The sequence below is a fragment of the Platalea leucorodia genome (genome assembly GCF_965183815.1).
Source record: "Platalea leucorodia genome assembly, chromosome: 5".
Lineage (NCBI taxonomy): Eukaryota > Metazoa > Chordata > Aves > Pelecaniformes > Threskiornithidae > Platalea > Platalea leucorodia.
This window is the reverse complement of record NC_138827.1, coordinates 95,904,090-95,929,299: the sequence shown is the minus strand read 5'-3', so window position 1 is coordinate 95,929,299 and position 25,210 is coordinate 95,904,090. Positions and strand designations below refer to the sequence as shown.

General features: G+C 37.8%; 1 protein-coding gene across 2 annotated transcripts in view; it reads right to left on the bottom strand.

Annotated features, from left to right (window-relative positions):
• Positions 1-8,080: 8,080 nt before the first annotated feature.
• The window catches only part of SPOPL (speckle type BTB/POZ protein like), a 36,914-nt gene continuing 19,784 nt past the window's right edge, over positions 8,081-25,210 (bottom strand). Inside the window, exons 5-11 of one of the 2 annotated variants that reach the window (XM_082313878.1) lie at positions 23,669-23,796; positions 18,908-19,085; positions 18,758-18,813; positions 16,975-17,097; positions 14,593-14,735; positions 14,455-14,508; positions 8,081-12,341 (exon numbers count right to left, since the gene is read on the bottom strand). In XM_082313878.1, the coding sequence (XP_082170004.1) occupies positions 12,197-12,341; positions 14,455-14,508; positions 14,593-14,735; positions 16,975-17,097; positions 18,758-18,813; positions 18,908-19,085; positions 23,669-23,796 (827 nt within the window). In that variant the 3' untranslated portion in view covers positions 8,081-12,196. Of the gene's footprint in view, positions 12,342-13,413; positions 14,222-14,454; positions 14,509-14,592; positions 14,736-16,974; positions 17,098-18,757; positions 18,814-18,907; positions 19,086-23,668; positions 23,797-25,210 lie in introns of those variants that run through there. The other variant, XM_082313879.1, reaches the window with a different exon arrangement.

The window sequence follows — 25,210 nt, the reverse complement described above, 5'->3', positions numbered from 1 at the left end:
ATGCCTCCCGCAGGCCTTCCCGCACGCAGTCGCGGCAGCTCTGCCGCACGCCTACTCAGAAACAGGCTGTTGACCACGGCACTCCCAGCAGAGCCAGAATTTCTTTCCGAGTCTCATTTCTCATCACCCGCTCCCTTAGCGGCTGTCACCCAGGAGAGAGGGAGGGAAAAAAAAACAACTTTTGCAAGGTGCAAATGGGAAAGGAGAGTGCCCGGCCTGCAGCGTGAAGGTGGCATCAAGTCCTTCCAGCTCAAACTCCCTGGAAATAAAAGCACTCACCACCCGTGCACGCTCTTGCTTATCAATTATTTGATGAATCCTCCGCTTTCAACATTTGCTTAAGACACAAAAGCAAAAAATTTACAACATGAGCAAGCTGCAATTGCCCCTTTCTTCTGGTTTGCAGAAGACATTCCCACCTACGAGGGCTCGTACACAAGAACTAAGTGCGAACAACCTCCTAACAAATCCTAGCGGGCGTTTTTGCTGGATGCGCGTGCACGCAGAGTTAAGTGTACTTCAGGGAAATTAATCCTAAATGCATGGAGCCTGTCAGCAAGCCAACAGTACGTTCAGCTGCAAATTCCAATGATGCAGCATGCTCAAATATGTTTATATTACGTTTAGAAAACTGGTTAGAAAAAACCTAGGCGTCTCTACTGGTGGAAAAAAGTACGGATGTGAAACTGAAGCAGCTGAAGACTAGATACAAGGTGTATGCTCACCGTGAAAAAAAACAGAGCGATGAGGGCTCCAGTGCAGTTTTTACTGCCCAAGTGCTAGTTCCTGCTGCCCTGCTGGAGAGCACTGGTGTGGACAACACAAGTGCCCTCCTTCCCTTCACCCTCAACTTGGCTATTTAAGCTAAAATTGCTGCATAAATAGCTTTGACAACCACGTACAAGGATACTAACGGTTAGCAGACGAGCCGTGCTGCCTCGGCCCTACCCGGCCAGCCATGCCCTTTGCTTTCCTCCTAGGCGGCACAGCTCCGCCGGGGGAACTGGCATTTCCCTTAGAGATGTTTAAACCCCGTTTACCTGCAGGAATAGAAGCCAGTTCCGACACTCAAAGTTTAGCCTTATAAGAAGCAAATAAAGATTACAAAACTATGCCAGCGCTATTGATGGTTCAGTGATAGGAATCTCTACACACAGCTAAATAAGCTCCTTATTTTTATTACTGATGTGGTCGCAGTGGCACTGAACATTGCTGAGCCAGCCCTGGCTTTTGTGCTTGTTTTTAAAGAATGAAGTAAGAAAAACATTCATGCCAGGGAAAACTTCATTCCATCTTTGTAATTCATGCTAAGACACAAACAAGGATTATGGACAAAGACAGTCCCAGTGCAACGGCACCTTCCTGCACACGTTTTTATCTGGAGGAATCAGGAACAACTGCTCGGTGGGCGCGCTGCAAACAAGCGGCGAGGGAGGATTATGGACGTGCTGATAGCACCGACTTAAAGTAAATACAATGACTGTTCACAGAATGACTACGGCCAAGGGTGCAGAGATGATTATTTACACAAAATGAGCCCCATTTAGAAATGCTCTTGGTTTTATACCACATGGAGTACCCACAACAGCTGATTATTTTATACAACAAAAAACCAAACCAGACCTTTAACATTCCTGAACTTTAAACTGAAACCTCCTCTTAACATAAGCTAGTCATAAAAATACCCCCACTTTTTGCCTTTTTTTTTCTTTTTCTAACCGCCCAGAATATCCCCTTATTGGAAAACCGCAGCCTCCTGCCGAGTGCTTGCTTTACCCCCATCTCAGCACTTTGTGAACATCCATACTAAAACATTTTTTTCCAGGATAATTCTTCCAGAGCCAGTTTCCATATTCTGCTTGAGTACTTTGATTAAAATTTGTACTGAATATTCACAGAGGTGAATATAACCGGGCCACAGTGCCCCGGTAAACATCGTATATTTAACTAAACAAGTGGCAAGACAACTAGAATATTTGTTGACTACAAAAAGTAGCTGAAATTGCAAGCACTCCATTTCTTTGATAAAGTATTTCTAAACACGTAGCCTTTTTGTAGCTATCGAAAGAGATGCTAATTTCAGACGTGCAGACCTGCAGCTCTTGCAGGCTCCCAGAGCTGGGGCAGACCCATTCCTACGCTCCTGCCGATTCCTGGGGTCACCTTAATCAGCACCAGGGCAACACCACCAGTTTAGGAGTCCTGAACCAGTTACGAGCAGAACCCACCCTAGTACATATATATATATGTATATACACACACATACACACACCCCCAAAAGCTTTTACAAGTTCTACCAACCATGAATGATTGGTCTGAAGCATATGAATGCTGATGAGCATCTGAAATATCTGTCCCCCAGCCTGCAGGCAGGAGAGCTGCAGAGCTAGGGCCGTCCTTTTGCACAAGGCAGGGCAGCTTTACCCTCGGCTTCCCAAACGGGGCAGCACCACCCCAGGACCATCAGGCTGACAGTTTACCATGGAACCATCTCCTGCATTTTGATATCTTTAACCCTGAGTCTAGCACCCCGCTCCCTAAGCCACTTAAAGTGGGCTAGGGGAGCCTTTTGTTTTAACCATCTTCTGGTGCCCTACGCCTTACAGCTTGCGATCGTTTAAATCCATGCATTTTTCTTCAACCCTGTGAAAGAGAAGCATTCTGCAGAAGACACATCTTCATTTTTACCCCCTGAATCTTTATGTTTTCTGTCCCCAGGTTCTCCCAGATGCAGAAGAATGCTGAAACGATCTAGAACCAAACGGCAGTTTGGGCACGATCAAAAGGCAAACATAATCACTGAAGGGGGACTTCTCATTGCAACCGCTCAGCAGTACCATTTCTCCTCAGACCTTAGCATGACACCTTACCATCTATAATCCAGTCACGCTGACTTGTTTGTTTTTGCAAGGTCCCACCTTGCATGTTCATTATAGCCTCAAGGTATTTTTCTGCATTAGTCGCTTTAAAGCATCTCCTTTGCGCAAAATCTGTTTCAGTCGATCATCCTGCCAAGCATCAAGTTCTATTTCTTCAAGTTGAATCTTTATTTCCTGCCAATCTATTAAGAAGTTTTATCCTGCTGCCCTTTTTTCTACTACTGAGAAAATACTTTTGTTGGATCTCAGTTCTTTCCTCTGGATGAGCATTTATTTCCATCAGAAGAGGGAAGACTAAGCAGAAGCCAATTTTTTTTTTTTTTTTTTAAAGAGTCAAAGGGTAGATGATACCTGCAGAGCAGCATGGAAAGCCTGAGCTCCTATGCAGACAAAAAAACAGCTTTCAAAACCTCATGCTACTGGTTTGAAACACAAAATTCATATGATATGTTTGGATAAACCCCTCCATGTGTGCATGTTAGGAGTAGGACAAAACTGAATGACAACATAAAGGAGGCACATCGAGACTCTAAAAATAAAAAAACAAAAAAAAACCCCAAAAAAACAAAAAACAACTTCTGAAGAGCAGATGCCCTACATCAGGATTTACCTAGTTTTGCCATCGTGCAGATCTAAATGTTTTTAAAGCTGATGTAGACTCAAGGATAAGTTAAGGCTCCTGACGACAGCTTTGCATCCCTACATTCCCTACCTATCCACTAAAGAGTAGCTGGGAGGAAACTGCTTTACAGAAAAGATCCGACCTGGGTTACATCCAAATTATTTCTTATGGAAAAAGCATATTCAGCTACCTAATGCATCTACCATATTCTCCCTGGTCAACTGAAAATACAAAGCTGAAAATCTGAAAAACCCCACCACCCCAAAGAAATAACAGACAAACCTGGCTCGCCCACATACACAAATCTACATTTTTTTAGAAACACTGGAGCCTGAATATGCAAATTATAAGAATGTATTAATTATCATTAATCATTCCTTCACAAAGACTAGAACTAATTGGAGAAATAATTTGAGAAAATTGAAGTACATGACAGAAAGCATTAAGATTCATTAAGTTTCAATTCTCTGGTCTGTCAGCTTGTCAAAAGTAGACGCCTGCTATTCTAGCATTACTGGTAAAACACTTTGTATTTTCCTCATCTAATATACAATTTAACCCTTCTTATAGTTTGTTCTGAGATTAACTACAACTGATCATACATTTTCTATTAAAAGGCACTGTTACAAAGAAATTTGTATCTCCATTTCTTTTAAACCGGGGAAACTGAAATTGCTGAAATTCCATTATAAAGCATTTGCAGGTTCACTAGATATTGTGTATTGATTTATAGTATTTGAGAGGTGCCGGCGCACAGAAGAAAAAATAAGACATTTGAAAAGAAAGGTACATTCAAAGAGATAGGTACGCTGTTCCACATCTACCCTTCATCAATTCACCTTGCCCAGAAAAGCCAATAAATATGCAACAAGTTCTGGGCATTACTTGTCCAAGAGCATTTGATATTTATATATTGATATTGAATATTATATATCGATATTTATAAAGCAATAGAGAAGATGTAGCTCAGAAGCTTGTCTGTACATAGCCAACCAACTGGGCAGTCAGCCTTAGCGAGCACACCCTCCATCTGCTTCTTCCCGCGCCAGTCCTTACACCACCAGCAGAGAAAAAGGCAAACCAGTTGTTTGTTGCCCTGGGCTAACCCTCCCCAGGTAAACTGTACCGGTACGGACTCCTCCTGATCCAGCGTAATAAAACACAGTCCTGCTGTAAGGGAGAAACGAAGTCTTGGCAGTGCAAGAACGCCCACATGCGTGTGTCTGCAAGGAACAGCCCATCTGCAAGATCTGACAGGGATAAGATGCAAAATTTAAGACTTTTTTTTCTTTCCCCCCTTTTAAAAGATACGGTGTAGGCTTTATGGAGAACATCACAGCTCTTAATCTGGGGATCGCGCAACTGCCCTAGCAAGATTTAGCCTCTGCTGACCACAGTAAGGAAACATTTTAGCTGCATGCTTCAGTGGCAAGTAGGTGGTTTGTGTTAAAATTTCAAGACTTTATGAACACAACACAGCTGGTTTAGAAAATTATGTGTACATAATACATAAAATTAAAGCTTGCGGAAAGTTACCAACTTAAAAGTAAAAAATTTAAATAGTTTACTTGGCAATTAATGTTAAAATAGGAGGTTCGCCTGCAGTTAAAGCTTCTACGCTTTAAGAAGTCACCCTATTAGATTTTTTTTGCATATGCGTCAAAATTTACCTTTATTAACTGAAATGGCTCAGTCAACTATGCAGTGAGAAACGTGGCAAGTCAAAAGCCATAACTGCTTAAAATGCAGCACAAATTGCCTCCATTCTGATCAGCGGCGCAAAGTTTGACATAGCGCAATTTATTTTCTACATGACTATCACTGCCAACGCATGAAACTTGCATAAGTTTGGCAAAGTGCAGATTTTCACTCATTATATACATACCCTTGATTGAAATACAGTACCTGCACAAAAATATTGTTATGCTCCAAACTCTACTAAGAATGCAAGGCAAAAATGTTAGTGTCAGGTAATGTTTTCAAAGGAAGTCAAATCCGCTCTCTGCTTTACAGGATGATCACCGCGTATTGCGACAGCTCTAAGTCTCCTTCAAAATACTTTAACCGAGAACTCGAACCACTCTCGGTAGTTTCTCTCTAAGCCAAGGCCAAGCAAACTCTGCAAAATTATTTTTCCTCCCGAGTCTTGAATCACAAGCTCATTTCTGTTATTTATACTTGACTTATGAGAAACCCAATTTTACACTTCAAGCGTCAACTTCACATGCTGTTTAAAATATAACTTATTTGCCAACCACTGGAATGCCATCTCTATTCCACAGCACTCGTGAGTTGTCACAGCTGAGTTCTGGGAGGTTTTTTGCCTAGATGCAGTGCTTGTAGTGGAAAAAGCAAGTCCTTTGCATCATACATCTGAAATGCTTCATTCGACTTCTACACTTGTATTTCTTCCAGCTTTCTCTGAGAGAACAAAGAAGGAATCTTCAAAATAGACGACAATAAAAACGCGTTCCTCTAGTGGAAAATTACCAAGAAGTTTGCAGAAAGATAAACTGTTCAAAACTACTCTAATTTTAACAGCAATTAACATCCTTTCCTCTATTACCATACTATCACAATGCTAAGTGCAAAGTTATTTGTGTATAATGGAAGTAGTTTGATCATTAATATAACTCACTTAAACATGGCAAGTAAAATTTGTGGTGGAACGGGTAATACTCTAACTTAAATAGTAATTGTAACAGAAGTCATCTAAAACAGAAAAACATTAATATTAAAAGGTTATATTCTTCCATATAGAACATAGCTAAGCTTACTGAATTCTTTAATAATTAAAACAGTAAGGTAGGTAAGATCCTAGAATAAATCAGAATTTCTCCTGGTAAAGTTAAGATGCAAGTTGTCGTGATTAGTCAGTAACAGCTATGAAGTCTGGAGGAGAGGCACAAAGACAGACTTTAATCGGTATTTCTCACCTGTGACTGCTTAGGCTGCGCTTTGAAACACTTTTCTCCTAGTGGCAGTAGCGGGGACTGCTTAAGCTGGCACTACTCAGTAGGACATCAAGCTACGCCTTCAGCGCACGGCAGGGCTGGCAATGCTGCACAGCGAGAGACGCTTTTTACTCTAACAGCATATCTTACCCGTCGACACTGATTACGTGAGCTCTCCCCTTTTAAAGAAAGGGAAGGACGTACGTTGGACTTCAACTAAGAATTCTCAGAAAGCTGCTAACGTCACTAGTAATATTGTAGTTAACCCAAGATTCAGACAGATTGACGCTGTAAAATACTTTTAACAGAAGCCTTCAACTAGAAGTAGGAAAAGCTTTATTTATGTGCCCAGTTTCCACAGAAAAGACAATTAGAATTTATTTTAGAAGGAAAATAGGTGCTTTTTTTAATCAATGCTAATTGAATCCGTTTCACTGAATAACAAAGAAAACTTTTGGATGATGACATGGTAAACATCTCAGAAGAAAAATTACTTCAGAAAGACTAAGGATAAAAATATAGCCTTCTAAAAAAAGAAATAATAAAGTTTAATATTCTTTACCTAAAAGTTGAAGCTCAGTTCAAAAATTTGGACTTGCATAAATAATTTTGATTACCATTCACAGTGGTAACCAGTGACGTTTACCTTGGAGGTCACTGAAACTGCCGGCAAAGGTGTAAGGTATGCCATTGTTGGTATAAGCCCCACGAGGAACTTTAATCATTGCGGAGTAACTTAAGGGATGTATGTTTTAAGCAAACACAGAGAATTTTGCATGTACCTACACACAAAACAGCGATGTGCTACGCTGAGACGCCCAAGACAGCCCTGTGGTGACAGCTCTGTATCCTTATTTCTTACCCAAGTCACCTTAGGAAGCACTGCCATGGTCGATTGTGCCACATTCTCGCCGTAGCCTAGATAACACAAGACAGGTCATTGCGTTTGTTCAAATGGCCTGCGTCACTTTGCGCAAAGCAACTTACCTTGACATCATCGTTTTCTGGAGTTCAGTGCATCCAAAGTCAAATACATGGAGCAGCGTATCAACAGGCCTACATATCTTTGCACAATACCTATAAACATATTAAACCCCACAAACGACCCATATAGATTATTCTTACATACCTCTTCTCCCGTCACAAATGCAAGCAACATTCCTGTTGTATGTGGTCATTATAAGCCTATACTCCTTGACAGGAGAGAGAAAAAAAAAAAAAAGAGACAGTTTTTGATCGTAGGTGGAAAAAGAAACCAAATCTCTTGGAAACCATGAAGCTCATCTTCATTACCACGGGACCAACTCTTCTTCCCACCGAGTACCGGTTCTGACAGAGTCTGTGTAAAGGCAGTCATTTCTCAGGCAGGCAAGTTACAAGCTATTCGGAGCTCTAAGTTATTTGAAAGTGGCAAAATGGAAAAAATAACTAAAGTTAGTGGAGCTCAGAGCAAGACTGCAATATGGTCCTCCCCAAAAAGGTTTGCCAAAAGAACACCAGTATATTTTACGCTAGACTGACGGACAGTGCTGGTAAAATACCTTTCTCAAAGAAGAGAAGCAAAGGTAGCCATTGTGAACATACACAGGTAAAAAACAAATGCAAGCCACACAGACACATTCTGTATAAGTAACAACTTTATTGTAACTTGATGTGCTGAAACGCAAAAATATTTTCAGCAACAAGGTACAAAAAGTATTTCACCATTAACATCAGCTGATAAAAAAAGGCTGGATGGTTCGATACAACTGTTTTACATGTCTGAATTCTCTTAATCATTTCCACCCCAAAACAGGTCTAAGTCATTTCACTGGTTTAATTTCTAAAATAGGACTCACTGATCTTAAGCCTTCAAAAACCAGGTTACAAATACGGCGAAGTTCCTTGCCAAACACTTGAAATAGTGAATTCCCTTTACAAACGTAGTCCATTTACTGTAGGCAGAAGCCAAGTTATGAGACTAAGTCAGTGTCTTGTGAGCTAAGGAGCTAAGCTCTGCACTAAATATGCTATCAACACCAGACAAAGAGGACAGTTAACATTCCATTTGTCAAATACAAAAAAATAAATCAGTTAAGCTTAGGAATTTTAACCAGCTGTAAAATTCAACAAAATTCAACACTATTTCAGGTAGCAATACCTCACAATTGCAATTCACTGTCTTTTATGAAACACAGTTTCAAATACTGCACATCGTTTTATCCTCCCACGGGAGAAACCTTTCCATGAGGATTTAAAAGGAACATAATCTCCATGTAGGTGTTCTACTGACCTTCTGCGCAAAGGTGAATTTTATACTAAATACTCAATGTTTAGAAAAACATCAGAACTAGAGTAACTTGTAAAACTAACTTTGTGTCCATGATTATCACATTTTGACATACACTTCTCTTGTAACAGCAAATATTTTCACATTTTCACAAAAATATACCATTATTCAACTGGTACCTGTAATACTAATTCCACTTTTTTGTGTTGTTTCTACCTCTGTGAAACTGAATTTAGGAAGCAAGAATCAACATGCAACAGAGCTCAAATGGGTAATTTGTAACTTTTCCATCTCAGTTGTGTATCAAATAGCATTCTCCCTCACCTTTAAAAATACCTTTTAAAAAGATCTTGTATCCTGTTTAAATCTTCCCTTCATTACAACAGTTTCCTAAAAAAAGGCACAATGTGTTCATACTTCTGCATGCAGTAAATGGACTAGGAAATAAGGATTATTTATTGAAGCATCTTCCACCCAAAGCATCTCCTTAGGAGAGGTTCAAATGGAAAAAAAAAATAATATATATATAATACATAATAGCATTTTAACAGCAAATTGAGTCCTTATTTTTAGAAAGTCATTCTTGACAAAAAACACCGCACAGTCATACACACACGCGCACGCACACACAGGACACATGCAGGGTTCTCCCCAGAAAAGTATGGAAGCAATGGTTCACATATATCTGAGGGAGTAGTGTTGGCAAGCCAAAACATGGCACCTTCATACATTATATTCCTAATCTGTATATAAAACTAAGAAAAAACCCCTAAGATTTCAGCCTGAAAAAAAACTGTCCACTGTATGAGATAGTTTTATATCTGCTGCACTTGGAACTGACAACTGAGGTTTTGAAGGGCAAGCTCTTGAGATGTGGGGAATAAAAACTAGCTACTGAATCCGACGGAGAAGGGTGTAATTACAGCTATCCTGCTCCAGTGAGAACACTGCATGTAGAGAATTAAAGAAGAGGTGAGTAATGAGTGCACTCACGAATACAGCAACTGTTTTACCTTTTTCTTAAGAGCTGACAAAACTTGAAAACATACGTAATAAATAAAATCAAATCTAAACAGATCAATTATCATGGGGTTTTCTTTCCTGTTAGTGTAATGTATGGTATACACTGCCTGACTTGAAAAGTGGACACTCTACGATGTAGATACTATTACAGCACAGTGTCTGACATTTTTTGGTACAAAGTGTATTAAGCTTCTAAAAGAAAAAAACGTCTTCATAAAAGTCCTTAAGCTTTCCATTAGATTACTGTATGTTGTTACTGTAGAACGAGCTGAGCTGGACAATCATTACAGCATTAAATATTCAAGTCACTTTGTATGTTAGAGCTGCAAGTTTTCCCAGTGATGAGTATGAGGATACATAGTCCTAACGCGTCACACAGTGCAGCAAAAACATCGCTATTTTGGAGGGAACAATTACCTTTACGTCTTATTGTGAAGAATGCTTATGAGACCTAATTTTAGATAAATATTTAAAAATTGATAAAAGGATAAATCTCTAAATATATAATTTGATGCCTTACATACTATTAAGGTTTCTGATTTTACACTTTATCCATCATAAAGATTTAGTTAGAAGGTAAGAAGAAAATGCATGTTTAGAGGTTATTTTGTTCTTCAAAACTGGACTGGGCATTTTTTCCAATTTACCTTTGCTAATGGTTTACTAGATGCCAAAGTATAAAACTATATACTCTTTCCTCTAAAAATTTCGTTCAGAGCAATTCAGGTGAATCTTAATGAAATGAGGATGGAGATAGATTTTGAGATAGTAAACAATCTGAAATTCTTCCTCTCTCCTCCCTGCATAACTTTTTTTAAGAGGCAAACTAAAAACCCCTTATGCAAATATGTTTATAAATTAGGTGAGATCTCCTCCCATTCCCCACTGCTAAACCCAAGTCTTCCCAAAAAAGAAATATAGCATATTATCACTATTACAGTAAACTCAATGCAATAACTCAGGAAACATTTAGAGTGTGCACTACTGCAGACTTTTCCTCCCAATTGTAAACAAAGCTATCAAACACCGAGGATGTTGGTATTAAAGCTAAGGTTCATATAATAAAGAACTGGCCCATGACAAGCAGTTTACAAATGTTTCATCCTTTTCACATTATGCAGAATTTCAATACCATCCACAATGCTAGTACAATAACTGAAATGCAAGACTGAGCAAGTCTCTGCTTGCAAATACCATCTGACATTTCAGGGAAATATTCCTCTTGATGTGTACGTAACCTCCTGAGGTGTTAATGGAAGCTGTGCACATATGTCAAGATGGGAAAAATCCCTTCAAAATTTTACCATTCACATGCCTTTTTCAAATAAGCGAAAATATTCCGTTACTTAAATATGAAAGCTCGCAATAGCCACCTTCAATTGAGTCTTAAAAAGACATGCCTTTCTTTTCTAACAAAACTAAATCCCATGTGGCTGTGGGCATCTTAAAATGTATCTAAAAAGTTAAGCCACAATTACCTGTACCTCATTAATTCATCAAAAGCAAAATAGATATGTACCACACAACATACAAAAGTTACACATTAAAAGTGCATATTCAGAATCCATTTGGCCCATTTCTTCAATTTACATTTGGTCATTCTACGCATCCTTTGCTTTTCTATGTAACCATACACGTGGGATATATTTTTTCCATATACAATACTATTCTGTTTTCACATTGAACTCTTTACCTCTCGTTCAGTTCTGCATTAAATGTAAACTAATGATGGACCGTAAAGAAACACAAGCAAGAGGTTTATTCTGTGTTTCTTTTTACCATTTGGACAGCTTTGACACACACACAATAAGCATTACAAACTGTAATGAAAATACATTTTTGGGCCAAACCATTGCATATTTGCCCCCACAATGAAAAATAAATTATGTTCAAAGCAGTATATTGCCATAAATAGCCTGTAGGCATTCGCTGAAGGTAAACAGGCTCTCCCTATATTTAGCACTTGTCTAGGGTACATTATGTGCCTCTGGTTCAAGCGCCTTTAATGAGAGGCTAGTTAAAACCTTCCAGTTAGCACAGGACCAAACTATACTTTTTTTTTTTTCTGAAAATAATGGAAGATCCCTTTCAAAAATTAATCTTCAGTTATCAACTTTACTGCATTATGGAGCTAGTGCAATCCTGCAGAGCCTAGTCAAAAAGACAAGGCACATTAAAAAATAATAATAAAAAAATCAAGATACATTAGACTATATGGACTAGAGAGTCATTGAAGATAATTTAAGGCCTTTCAGTGAATTAGAGTAATCAGTCTAATTTAAAGCTGAGGATTAAACCATAAATTATCCACCTGAAAAGCAAACAATAGGCTTTTTCAGCTTCTGTTCTGTGGACAAGGATAACAAAAACTCTTGTTATGGTTTGTGAAAACACCTCTGGACATGGAGGAGTAGAGTCAATTCAATTTCTCTAAAGTTCATGGAAGATTTCATGACTGTTTTAGCCGTTTGCGTGGAATGCCAAACTGTGGACACTGTGCAGATGCTAGTGCGCGAAAGGCCTCTGCTACTAAGTGAGGGTGGGAGTGGATCATGGACTTCCAGCCTGCTGTTTCCATTATGTCTGTTGCTTGGCTGAAAACAGAAGTATTAAGAATAGTCACACAATTTTACAAACCAAATGCACAAATGCACAGTGGAGAAGAGCAGGCAAGGCAGAACTACTGCAGGAGAGCAGTTGAGCATTATGAGACAAACTTTATGAATGCCAGTAACGATGCCATTGGAAAGCAGCAGCAAATTGTAATTCGGGTATATTAATATCATCACATGTAGGACACAGGGTGCTACTTCTGCTCTACTCAGTACCAGCAAGAGCTCAGCTAGAGAGCTGTGTCCAATACTGGGTACCGTGTAAGATAACCTCCTTGAAATTGCTCAGGAAAAACAATACAAATGGTAAGGGGAAAACAAGAAGAAAATGAGGTCTAGTGTAGAGAAGAAAAGCAAGGGAAGACACGATAATCTCATTACATAGAAGGACATGCTCAATTTGGGGAGAGAGAAGGATGACAAGATGAATCAGCTGAAACTGCAGCAAAAATGATTAGTTTATATACTAGAAAAAGCCATGAAGACAGATTAGCTGGCTGACTACAGAACCCTTCACTGGGAGCTCACAGTTTGAGTACCAGTGGAGCATACTTGAGAACAGTCACTCTTTCTTCAGTACAAGATCATGGACTACATTCAGAACGGCTTTCAATGGCCACTGTCAATTTTTAACTAATGCAGAAGCAACAACAGATTTCAGCAGGCATCACACTGACATCCAGGAGATTAAAAACAATGTATATATTTACTTTTCTGTGAAAGAATATAAAACAAAAGCATAAAATTCACTCTGCACATGAAGAATATTGCACTGGTTGGGATGCATGCCACATCGACACAGGATAAATGTGTAATTTGGAACCAACAGCTTATGCATCAATCCCAAGTTTCCATTGCCCTGCGTTTTCAAAAGCCTTTCGTGAGCACCCTCATACTGTTTCAGGAACAGCGTCAAGCATTAAGTTAGCAGCTGACCTCTACACTATACGATCTCTCAAAAACCTTTTGCATATTTCTAATGCAAGCCTTTAATCTTCTGCTGCAAGTCAGTAAAGGTGGCTGCCTTGGGAAACACCACCAAAGTTCAGACTCCCTGGTGCCCAGAGTCAGTAAATTAAGCCAGGCCCTCTCACATTATTGCAGATTTATTGTAGATGCTTTAGCTGAAGGAAAGATGACCAGCATCTTTACTAGCAAGTATTCAAGACAGAATTCAGCTCACTAAGTTCCAAATCACTTGAGAAGGAACACATCAACTAGTTTACATTGTTATGTATTCTTACTTTATTAGTTTTTCTACTAGTATTTTGCTATTTCCCTTCTACCACCCCCTTCCTTTTCCACATCAGGCTCAGTCATTGGGTCTGTGAAGACTTTTTTTTTTTTAAAGGAGAAACACTCTGATTTTAAATTAATGGTACAACTTAACTTCTCTGGAGATTCTGATGGTAAGAAATAGGTGCTCTGTTGTCCTTTTACTGTTTCAGCCTACCACTGGTTATCTTCTATTACATGATTCACTTGAGCTGTTCTAAGTATAAGCTGCAGTCAGTCCCACAGTCTGAGCCACGTATGCTCAACCAATTTCCAGTGTAGGCCTGACCACTTACAGTCAGCCAGATCAGAGGGACCTGACTGACTAGTTGTGTGGCCTCAAGAGTACTAGTGCTGGCATGCGGGAAGGTGCCCAAACACGTTGCCGAAGGCAAAAAGAGCATCTGCCCTCCTTTCTTTGGAAATACTGCAGGCTCAGGCAACACTGCAGGCTCAGATTGACCTAAGTAAGTCTTGAAACCACACTGGGGTTGCCACTCCTGCAAGCACAAACCTGGTTAGTCAAGAGAATGGTTTCCTTTCTCTTGTGGTGGCTGCTGCCACCATCTCACAGCACTGATATGTCCCTAGGAGAGGAATGAAAACCAGCTGTTGTTACAATCTCACAGTGGAGGGCAGTTAACTCTCCCTATCATTTAAAGGGGAAGTCACAGTCATAACTGGGGTAGCATCTGCTGAATCCTACTTTACTTACAGTCAGTGACTAGCCTCAGTAGTGTGGAAATGAAGCAACAGTTCTTAAGATCTGCAGACTATTTAGCAGTGTTTGTACAGAACACCGTGAGGCAGGGAAACTTACTTGCTATTCCAGTTTTTCCCATCTTTACACCCAAGTTGTCTAAGAACACTGCACCTGTAAGAAAGAACTGTGCTAATATTGAAAAGGTACAAGAAGCATAAATACAAATATATTTAGAGTTTTATAAATATTACTTGCCTGTTAATAAAGTCTATTGCTTGTGCTTTTAACTGTTCAGCGCTGTGCAAATCTGCGAGGATAAGAATGTCAGCAACATTTTCTACCGAGAGGTTACTACAGAGTGCTTCCTCACACATGACCTTCAGCCGTTCCAGTGCATACTGATAAAAGAAAAAACTACACTAATCATTCTTCAAACTCATTCTTTCTACTGTTATCTCTACAGATTTTTAAGACAGTTCCAGTCATGAAAACCCTTGGTGCCTCCCCAGCTTAGGACCAAACCACTTCCAAACAGGTAATTCAAAATTCAATATGCTGCACTGAAGAGTCCTCAAATGGCAAGACATGCATTAGGTTTGACACAAACTGATCAAATGCTTTACTGGGAGAACTTTTACTAAAACAACAAAAACAACTCATTTAGAAGTTTTCATTTTCCTTCAGTTTGGTAAAGGAGAAAGAGCAAGGAACAGACATGGGCTCCTTATCAAAATCATCATTAGACAGGTTAACATCTCAAAGTGAGGAGCAAGGAATCATACAATGGAAGTTTCATGAAACCATCCAAGGGAAAACACATTAGCCTGTTTGAAACTAGCTTGTTCCAAGTTTACCCCCACCCCCATCTCCGAATTTCTTAATTTCTTCCATACCTTTGACACAGCCTACCAGAAAACTGATGTAAAATAATTACATTCCCATATTATATTTTGCATGAATAAACTGTGCTTCTTTTTTTGAAGGATGTCATAGACCGAACAGGTTTCATTCAGCTGAATACATGCCTACTGAGATCTTACCCATCCCATTTAGTTTCGCACCCTTCAGATACAGTTTTCAAGTCTGAAAAGAGTTTTACGTGTATAAGTGGCATATATTGAAGTTGCCACTCACACATTTGTATCAGCAACTGTTCTATGCAATGAAGAAATGCCATTGAAGAAAAGTCAAATTATTGGGCTAACTTCTATGTTTCTAGACCTATGCATTTTTACTACCATTTTATTACTATACTACTCCTTAGGATACCTTTTCTTTAGAGTAAATAAATATCAATTATAACAAATCTGTACCTACCAGGTAATACAGCAGAGTAATGCCTTTGTTAATATGCAGAACACTCATTTTTTGATTAGTTCACATTCAGAAGGAATAGCAGAAAGTTTCTAGCAGTTTTTAACTGTTACAAAAAGCTATAGGGACCGTCTAGCTCACCATTTTTATTTCCTGCTACTGCAGACTATCATACAACTATACCTTATAATATTCTCTACATTTATCAATTATGCCCTGAATAAAAGCCAGCATTCATAAAATAACACCATTTCACCTTCCTGCTTGGGTGTACTGAAACTCGACAAAACACAATCAGTTTTGGAAGATGAGATGCTGGCAATGAGAGGTGAAAAAAACAAGAGCAATCAGTCACCAAAGCTAGGGCAGTGCCAGGTCAAGAGATCTTGAAAAAAATAGAATACATTAAGTTGCCAGGAAAAAAAAAAATAATTGTTTCTTGAAATTAATTACTGGGATGACTTTTATTATCTTAAATGACTTATATTAGGATGGATTATGAAAACAGGCAGTTTTCACCACTAATGTTTTCGGATATTATTGCACAACCAATTCAGAAATTGCAAAGGTAGTTTAAGAAATTGCCAAACTCCCAGCTGAGAGTGAAAAAGTTTCAGATTACACACACCGACGTGAGTATTTTCTGGATTCTAACCTACTTATGCCTCCACAGGGAAAGACAACTGTGTGTCCTCTGAGGATATCTAACTAAAATTTCAACTCAAGCTGTAAAGCAGTGAAGAAAAAACAAGGTATTGGGTCATGTTTTTAAAAAAAGTTAGAAAACTGTAAATTATGTATGAAAGGGAATAATCTCACCTTAACTACTGTGCTGTTCTAAGTCCCCTCATCTCAAAAATCATAGTAGAAAAAGTATTTCACAGAGCAACAATTTGAAGAGAATAGAAGATCCCAATACAGAAGAGACGAATGATCAGAATTATTACGTTCGTAGGGAAGACAAAAGATGAAAGTTCTGAAGTAGCAGGACTTTAGGGAGCACAGTTAATTCAAACACTTGTATAAATCCTCTTCAGGAATACAAAGATCTAGGATACATTTTATTCAAGACCAGTTTTCCAAATCATATTAATGTTCCCCAATTTCTAAACAAATTTGAATAGTAAATATAACCAATATCTGAAACACTTCTGGTCAAGAAAGATTTATCAGCATTCTACTGCTAAAAAAGTCTATTCTTTCCCATCCTTCTCCATTTCTGATGAGATCTGTTTCTCACATTTTAAAAAAATCAAAATATATATCAATCTGAAAAAAAGTGTTGTGTCACTCCAGAGTGTGACTCCGGAGTCAATTACTTACTTTGTCTGCAGCTGCCAACAAATTGTCGGCCATTTTTTCAAGGTTTGGTGCTTTTCCTGTATAAATGAATCTCATCATTTCTTTAAAAACTTCAGGGTCTACATCATTTATTTCTACACGATTCTGTTAAAGAAGAAGAATCAATAAAAGCCTCTGAAATTTAGCTACAACTTTAAAGTGAACATATCAAATACCATCTGCATGCATGCTACATGTTTTCATTTGCCATCCATCATACAAAATCCTTACAAATTTAAGTTAACATACAACAATATGAAGCAGAAAGTAATCAAAATCAGTAGTTCTTAAAGCCTGCTAGAAATCAGCTGGAAAAGCTTAGGCAATAAGAAGGAATTGCAACTTTTTTCTAGAAATGCGTAACTCTGGACTCTATTGCACAGGCTGTACATAAAAATCAAGGCACAGTTTCAGGAATATTTAAAAGTGCTGCTGAATTTCCAACCCGGCAATGATATGCTTGGAATATCAGAAGTCAGAGCAGCAGACAGAACAAAGTGAGCCGGTTTTGGCTTGACTTAAATTGAGTCAACATAGCCTACGTTTTGTTCTCAGAATCCAAAATGCAAACAAAGGAAATCTAACTGACATTATGTAGCTAAAGGCCCTCCTAATAAATCTGTAGAATTGCATGCTTGACCCCATCCTCTAGTAGTATCCCCTATAAGCAACTAACGAAGTAGGAAATTATGTCAAAGATGTAGAAGCAGGCACCAGACTTTTGAACAGGGTACAAAAATCACAGGCTATCAGCACATGAGATGCACGTGTCCTGGTTTCCTATCCACTGAACCACATACAATATTTAGAAGTAGGACTGCACTGGAGATTTACTGCTAACGTCAAGGCAAAGGCCCCCAGCATGGCACATTACTGAAACTGGGACATGTCGGGGTTTCTTTCAGTCCAGAAATCCCAATAAAATGCTTCCCTATTCCAATTCTACCTGTGAAAGTTTCCAGATTGAAGTAGTGCAGGGAAGAAAAACGCCGTGTTTGTGAAACTCAATTGTGCTACAGCACCGTATTCATCTGATGTATTTGTTCACATAAGTGGCATCATTGCAGCCTCCAAGACTATGCGATGATCATCTATTACAATGCTTTAGTGAGCTGATCAGTTCCTTGCCTTTTCACGGATTCTGCCTATAACCAACCCATTTTAGACATTCTTCTTCATGAAAGACACAAACGACTCCTTGCTGTGGGAGATATCAAGTGCATAAAAGCAGAAGCAGCTCTCTGTGCTGATTAAGTAACTATCCATCTAAAACACTTACACAGGTCAAGTGGCTGCAGAAACTGTGAATGGAGTGCTTCACTGCCTCAGGGCTTAATCTGAGGCATAATTCAGCTGTTGTTTCTTTGTGTCCTAGCTACCATTGAAGATGTTTTAATACACTATAGGAAAACCTTAGTCAAGACAATCAGGTTATGTGAAGGTATGAACTAAAGCAAAAAGGGGCAGAGATTACTATGTCAATTACATCAGCAGCTAATGTTAAAAAAAAACTGATCTAGAGCAGATACAAGTACTTGAAAGAACAAATCCTCCAGAATCCTCCACAGTCAACCCTATCTGATCTTTCTACACAAAAACTCCTGCAGAATTCACCAGGAAAGCGTTCAGGAGTAGCACCTTCTCCGCTCAGGCAACATCATGCAGTACTCATCTTCCCCAACCTGCAATACTTCAAGTTTTCTGCAACTTTTCCCTTTTTCACAAGGTACAAATATTTACACGTGAAGTTTTCAGTAAGGCTTACCTTTTTGCTTTCCTCCATTTCATGTTCAAACATTGCATTAAAAACTGGAGATCGTGCTGTAGCAAGAAGAGTAAATATTAAATATAATCAAATTTTAAACTCATAGCAATTTTAATTACAAAATAATAGCAATACAAAAGTAGAAAGTACCTGCAAGGACAGATTTATGAGCTTTGAATTCTTGTCCTCCTACATAAAAACTGCAATCTGTAAATCTTGTTGTTTCCCAGAGATTCCCTAAATCTTCTGCTAGTCGACATTCAGGTACCTTCAAAGTGTTTGTATTAGACTGTCCTGATATATTTACTGAGTCTTGGACCACGCTTACCTAACAGAAAATCACAGCAAGACAACTCCTTCATAACTGAATGCCAATAATAATTAAATTACAGTACCTATTGCTAGAATTTCAGCAATTCCAAAGCAAAGCAAAAAACAGTGGTGTTTCTGGCATTAGGCCGGAGCCATAGACCAGTGCTTTACAGTTTACTTTTAAGTAACAAAACAAATAGGGCTTTATACTTAGAGACTCTAATATTGTGTATTTATCCAACTAAAAGAGAAAGAAAGAGCACAATACCACATGCCACCTGACAAATGCCAAAGTAAATAAGTCAAGGACAGATACGGTTCTTGGGATACCAGTGGGATCAAAAAAAGTCATGCTATTTCAGAGATAAATTACCAGTTCAACACTCTTCACACATTTAAGTTAAATAGATACAATATAAAATTCTAAACAGATCATCAGAATCACAAGGTCACAGAAAAGTTTCAAAAGAATAATCCATAGAAATTTTGATTAGTATGATATTCCTAATTTTAATTACAGTAAGTTCATACTTAACCCGCAATGTGATAACGCAAACTAAGTACAAGTAACATTGCTCCTTCCTTATTTCATTTTATTGTGTCTAGCTAAGGCAGGAATCACGAGTGATTCTCTTCCAAACAAGATTAAAAGCCATTATTTTAGAAATACAAGTTAAATTCGAATATAAGATGTAGTAGGTAAGTAACTTCGATAATGAAATGCATGCTCACAGGATGTAATTTTTGTACAGAACTAGTTAAGAAAACTGTGAAAGATGTGCATCTGAAGTGAATATATTGCCATTATTGCCCATGTTTAAGTCATTCACATAGGAAGTAAACAGGACAGTAGCATCCTTACTTCCTTTTTTCAGATAGCTTTATATACTAAGTCATTTTAATCAGTACACTGGGGAAACAGAAGAGCTCAGCAGGTTTTACTTCTGTTGTCTGATAGCACATGCCTGAGAATAAAACTTTCGTAAAGAAAAAAGCCATACTACAAGGTCTTGATCACTGCATCTCCCCAAAACAGAAAATTAGGATTATGTATTAAGAGCAAGTGCTGACACTGTTAAGATTGGTGCTTTGTTTGATTTCCAGAGGCACAGCATCTGGAATAAATGTGGCATAAAGCAAAAATAGCACAGCTAAGCTTCACAGAAAGTCGGAGCACTGCAAACCAAACTCCAGATCAGAAGAGGAGGATGATCCAATTAAGAGAGCAGCTTGGGGATTTGAATCATTGCCCAGTTCCCTGTTTCATCCCATACCCCCTCCTGATTATAAGAAATTCCTTTACATTCTTCCCCTTTTAAAAGGAAAAAAAATACCCCAAAGCACTGTGAAATTCTGCTTTCACAGTAAGGCTATACATTGATAACACTGAAAGATCTACAGAGCTATTGTGTACTGTTTCACAGTTTTCATACACAGAGAGTGATTTCAGGAGATACATACACACAAATGGAGATTTAGCTTAGCAAAGCTAGTCTTCTGTTGCCAAAGGAGAGTTCTGCTTCTCCAGAGACTTGACTCAAAGTTCATGATCCGAGTTGACCGCACAGCATCCTCTTGTTAGCTACAGACAGGGCCTGGGAAGGTCATCTACACATTCTTCATGTGTACTTAAACTGATGGCTGATGTTCCAAGCTTCTGCTATTTTAGATTGGTTTCTGATATATATTGATAGTTGTGCAACACAGCAATTCATTACAACGCATCCTTTTAAGATATAACCCCAGCAAAATTTTAATTCAAGTCTCCCACATCTGAATGGCCTGGCATGTATTGTCTATAGGTTGTAACAACTTTTAAAGATCCTAAATACACACACTTACAGGGGTCTGATATTTCATCTCTCACTTGTCCAGATGGTATGCTTAAAATCAAGTGCATTCTTTTTTTTAAATTTATTTAAATCAAGCTGAAATCCAATCAAGTCAATCCCACATAACTATTGAAAACTCAGGCTAAAAGTGACTCTTTTATGATCATCTCAACACCTGATACCACATGATTACTTCAGGCACCTTAGAGTTGTGTTTATAAAAAAAAAAAATCCCTCGCAAGAGTGAAGGTATTTCTTCACTAAACTGCAGGGTGATGAGAAGGTGCTAGAACTAATAGCGAACAACCCCACTTAAAGAGTAGTAGCAATCTAGCTGGGACTTCAGGTACTCCACAAGGTCTGATTTACTGTATTTCTTAGGAAGCTATCCAACATGCAGCTTCTGCACAGCATGCGTACTTTAGGGGCACAGGTCCTGTTCGCATTGCATACCCTCATGTGTAAGGGTATATAAAAATGCATAAACTAGGACCTGAACAAGTTCTCTGTCTGATGACAATTTACATGGATACTGTGCATCATTTTCTTGGGTTTGAATCTGTGGCGATCTAATAGTAAAGATGATGTGATACCCTAGACTACTCTCTCAGTCTAAGCTAGGCAAGAGATCTGTGAAAGCACTCACTAGGAAAAACATCCCTGCAGAGAATTTTCTATTCTATTAGCAAATGAAAATACTTGCAAGGCTTCAGTAATTTCAGATTATAGGAAAAGTGAGAACTGAGTGAAACAGAGATCAGTTTGCTTAAAAAAAATAAAATTATGAAGCTATATTTAATCAATAGGTCACTTGTTGTTGGCAACACCAGACTTCGCAAAGTATTTAACTTAAACAACCCTTCAGTTTCCAATCCAAGGACATATCCAACTGATCTTAACCTTCAGCAACACGGAAGGAATATCTTTGCTGCCAAGGAAGACCAAATAATCCTTCTGCAACCCAATGGGGAGAAAAGAAGAGCCAACCAACACAGCTGGCGTCAGTGACCTTTACTAAATACCTGCTATATCTGGTAAGTTTTATCAAGCCAAGTGCAATATAGTTTTAAGAAGTGGTAAGTTAAGTCTTCCAACTAGGACACAAGTAGGAAGGCGAACACAGAAATCGGAACTTACAGTCAAGTTTTAAAAGGACAAAGACTTCAGACTTGTCTACAGAAACAAGTCCTTCAAACACCACCTGTCATTTCTAATGACAGCTGAAGAGCTGGAAGAACACATCCAAATAAACACATTTTTTACAAAAATCTGGATTTCCAATTTTTTTGCTTTAGCCTGTAATAAGCCAGAAGTTAATTTTAACATGCTCACTGTGCACAACTAGATATTGTATTTTCTTCAGCATTTATAATCAGGGTAGGTCAAGCACTTCACAGAAGCCACTCACATTAAAACATCGAGAAGTTTTGTAGGGAAAACAGTTATATTTTGAGATTAGCATCAAAATTGAAATAACAATATTCCTCTCTGGAAAATGCAGTATTTGTTCAATTTTTTTTTTTTTTAAACAAACTTTATCTCTAAAATTAGATAGTGACCTATTTCCAAAACCAAACACTATTTTTAAGAGCTGTTCATTTACATCAAAGTATTCATTACCAGGAAAACTTAAAAAAAATGAGAAAATACTCAGAAGTATCTTTACAGAACCATAAAACACTTGTTATGAATACAATTATTTGGGTGATAAAAGTAGATGTAACAAATTTATCATGCAGCTATTTTAACTTGTCTAAGTGAAAATAAGATGCACTATATTTGCAATATCTAGTCTCAGGGGCCACATTTCAATTATTCTTCCTACACAGCATAATGACATATAATTAAATTGTAATCTTGCCAAGACAATTTTACACATTTCCTGTAAATACACAGATCAAAGCAAACTTATTAGCAGTTAGAGCATCTATCATCCTCCTAAGCCACTAATCACTTTATGGCAGCAAAGATAACTGGCCAATGTATATTTAACATACACTGTACTTACATTGCAAGTTTCTCTAGTTTCCATTTTTAACATTGAGTAAATGTTTTACTGCATTTTACTGACAATTTACTGACATAACTGATACTATAAGAGTGCCTCATAATACACCATGAAGTTAAAATTTCTACCACAGCTCTCAATATTAATTCTCAGTATTAAGCAGTCCTTCTACAGGATACTTGCACTTGTTCAGAAAACAAAATATAACAATTACTACAAAAATAAAGTGTTTAATTTACTTGAAAGACCTGCTCATTGGTTAAAGCCATCAATTATGATATTACAGTAATACAGATTCTGACAATTAGTTGATAATTAATTTTTTTTTTATAATGCAAACCAGCATGCAGACATTTCCTTTTGCTTATCCAGTGAAAAAACAGTCTTTTAATTCCAAATACAACTTCTTTAAATAAAAGTGATCTCAGTACAATACTACTTCTACAGACAGCATGTATCAGTCACCTTTTGCATAAATAATTCTATACTTAATTCTAATGTAACCCTGGCAGATTCATGGAGAAGACCAATAGTTTGCAAGTGATCAATTCAGACTTATTCTACACTTCAGTGTACGTGTATGAAAAAACAAAATACAATGCAGACAAAGCAAGTAAATGTGTATCTTACCATATTTATAGTTTACAGAAGACAACTTTTATAGCATATTACTGTTTAAATCAACATAAACCTCTATTTATTAGAGCAGAAAATATTTTATTTAAAAGCTTACCACTTAAAAAAAAATACTATACCCACCTCACAAAATAATGTAAGCTTGTCATCTGGTAGAAGACCATTAGCTTCATCTAGTAAAAAATCTCTTCGGATAAATTTCTTAAAACCCCAGTCCTTGCCTTGCACAAATCGATACGCTCTTTGGCTTTCTGATAAAACACAGTTATGTACAAATAAAGCAAGTTAAATAAAAATATCAACAAATAACAACACCTAAAAATTCTATATTAAGACTGTTAATCCAAAAATGAATCAATTTAACACATTTGGATCATGTGTGTCACATTTTTAGGAAACCCACAAATGATTAAAACTTTTTTCAATGTTGTAATAGTGTTATTTTGTAAAACACGTGACAGAACTCAGCAGAGCACGATTTGCAGTTCAAACCATGTCATCTCCTTAGATGTTATCTTAGGCACCATCCAGCAAGAGAGGAGTTTTTCAGTTAATGTTTAAGAACCCCAATGTGTCAAAACAGAAACTGTTCCCAGGGAAGTACCATTACAATGAATTTGTCATCACAAATGCATTCTGACAACACTTCTGCAGTTGTCATAACAATCTGGTTTGACTCCTTCCTGAAATGAAAAATCTTGTTTCACAGGTTGAAATTATTTTGAAATACAGTAAAAGCATTAAAAAAGCAAAACAGAAATAAAAGCTTTCAAGTAACAAACTATTTCTTTGGTCATAGAAAGATACTATTTATATTTACCTTTTGGCCATAGCTATGAGAGTTATGTTTTTTTAATTCATCAGATTTGCTAATTATATATAGAGACAGCATTCTTCTAGAACATCCAAAATAAAGACATCAGGAAAGTGACTTCTCTACACTACAGTTAACTTGGTAGCTTTTACTGTTATCAGCAAGAACCAGTGTTAACCCTCTGAAATTAAATGATCAGTAACAATTTAAGTATACAAAACTGCAAAAATAAAGCAGCATAAAAGTGTAAATGTATTTTTCTTCTTTCTAATAAAGTTAAAATGTTAGTTCGTTACCTATTTTATACACAGCTTCATCACTTGAAGCAGCAGTCTATGCATGAATTATCAATTTACAAAGGACATCTACAGTCGGGCATCATTATACTGTATAAACAAAAACAGCACATCTCCAGAAGCAGATGGTAAATGGCTGGGAAGTCCAAGAAATAAGATTTCTGTTGGTAATTTTCCAAAATTAAAAGATGTTTATAATTCCTGTAGTGCCAAATACAGGATAGCTACTATAGCAGAAACTGAAGACACATCTACTCATGGAATTTTTGGGTTTTAGCACCTTGTGATTTTTAGCATTTCAAGTACCACTTGGCACATAATGTTCAGATTCTCAAAATCCTTCCATCCTACATTGCATGTCCCTCATTTAGGACAGTATTACGAAGAAAGCTCTCATACATTTTCTGGGAAATCAGCACAACGGAGTGCCTGCCTTGCCATGGATGATGAGCCAGCTGAGAGGTTATGGGTCAGGATTAGAGGGCAGACCAACATGAGCAAAGTTGTGCTCAGTTTCTGCTACAAACCAACTGATCAGGGAGAAATAGGTGACTG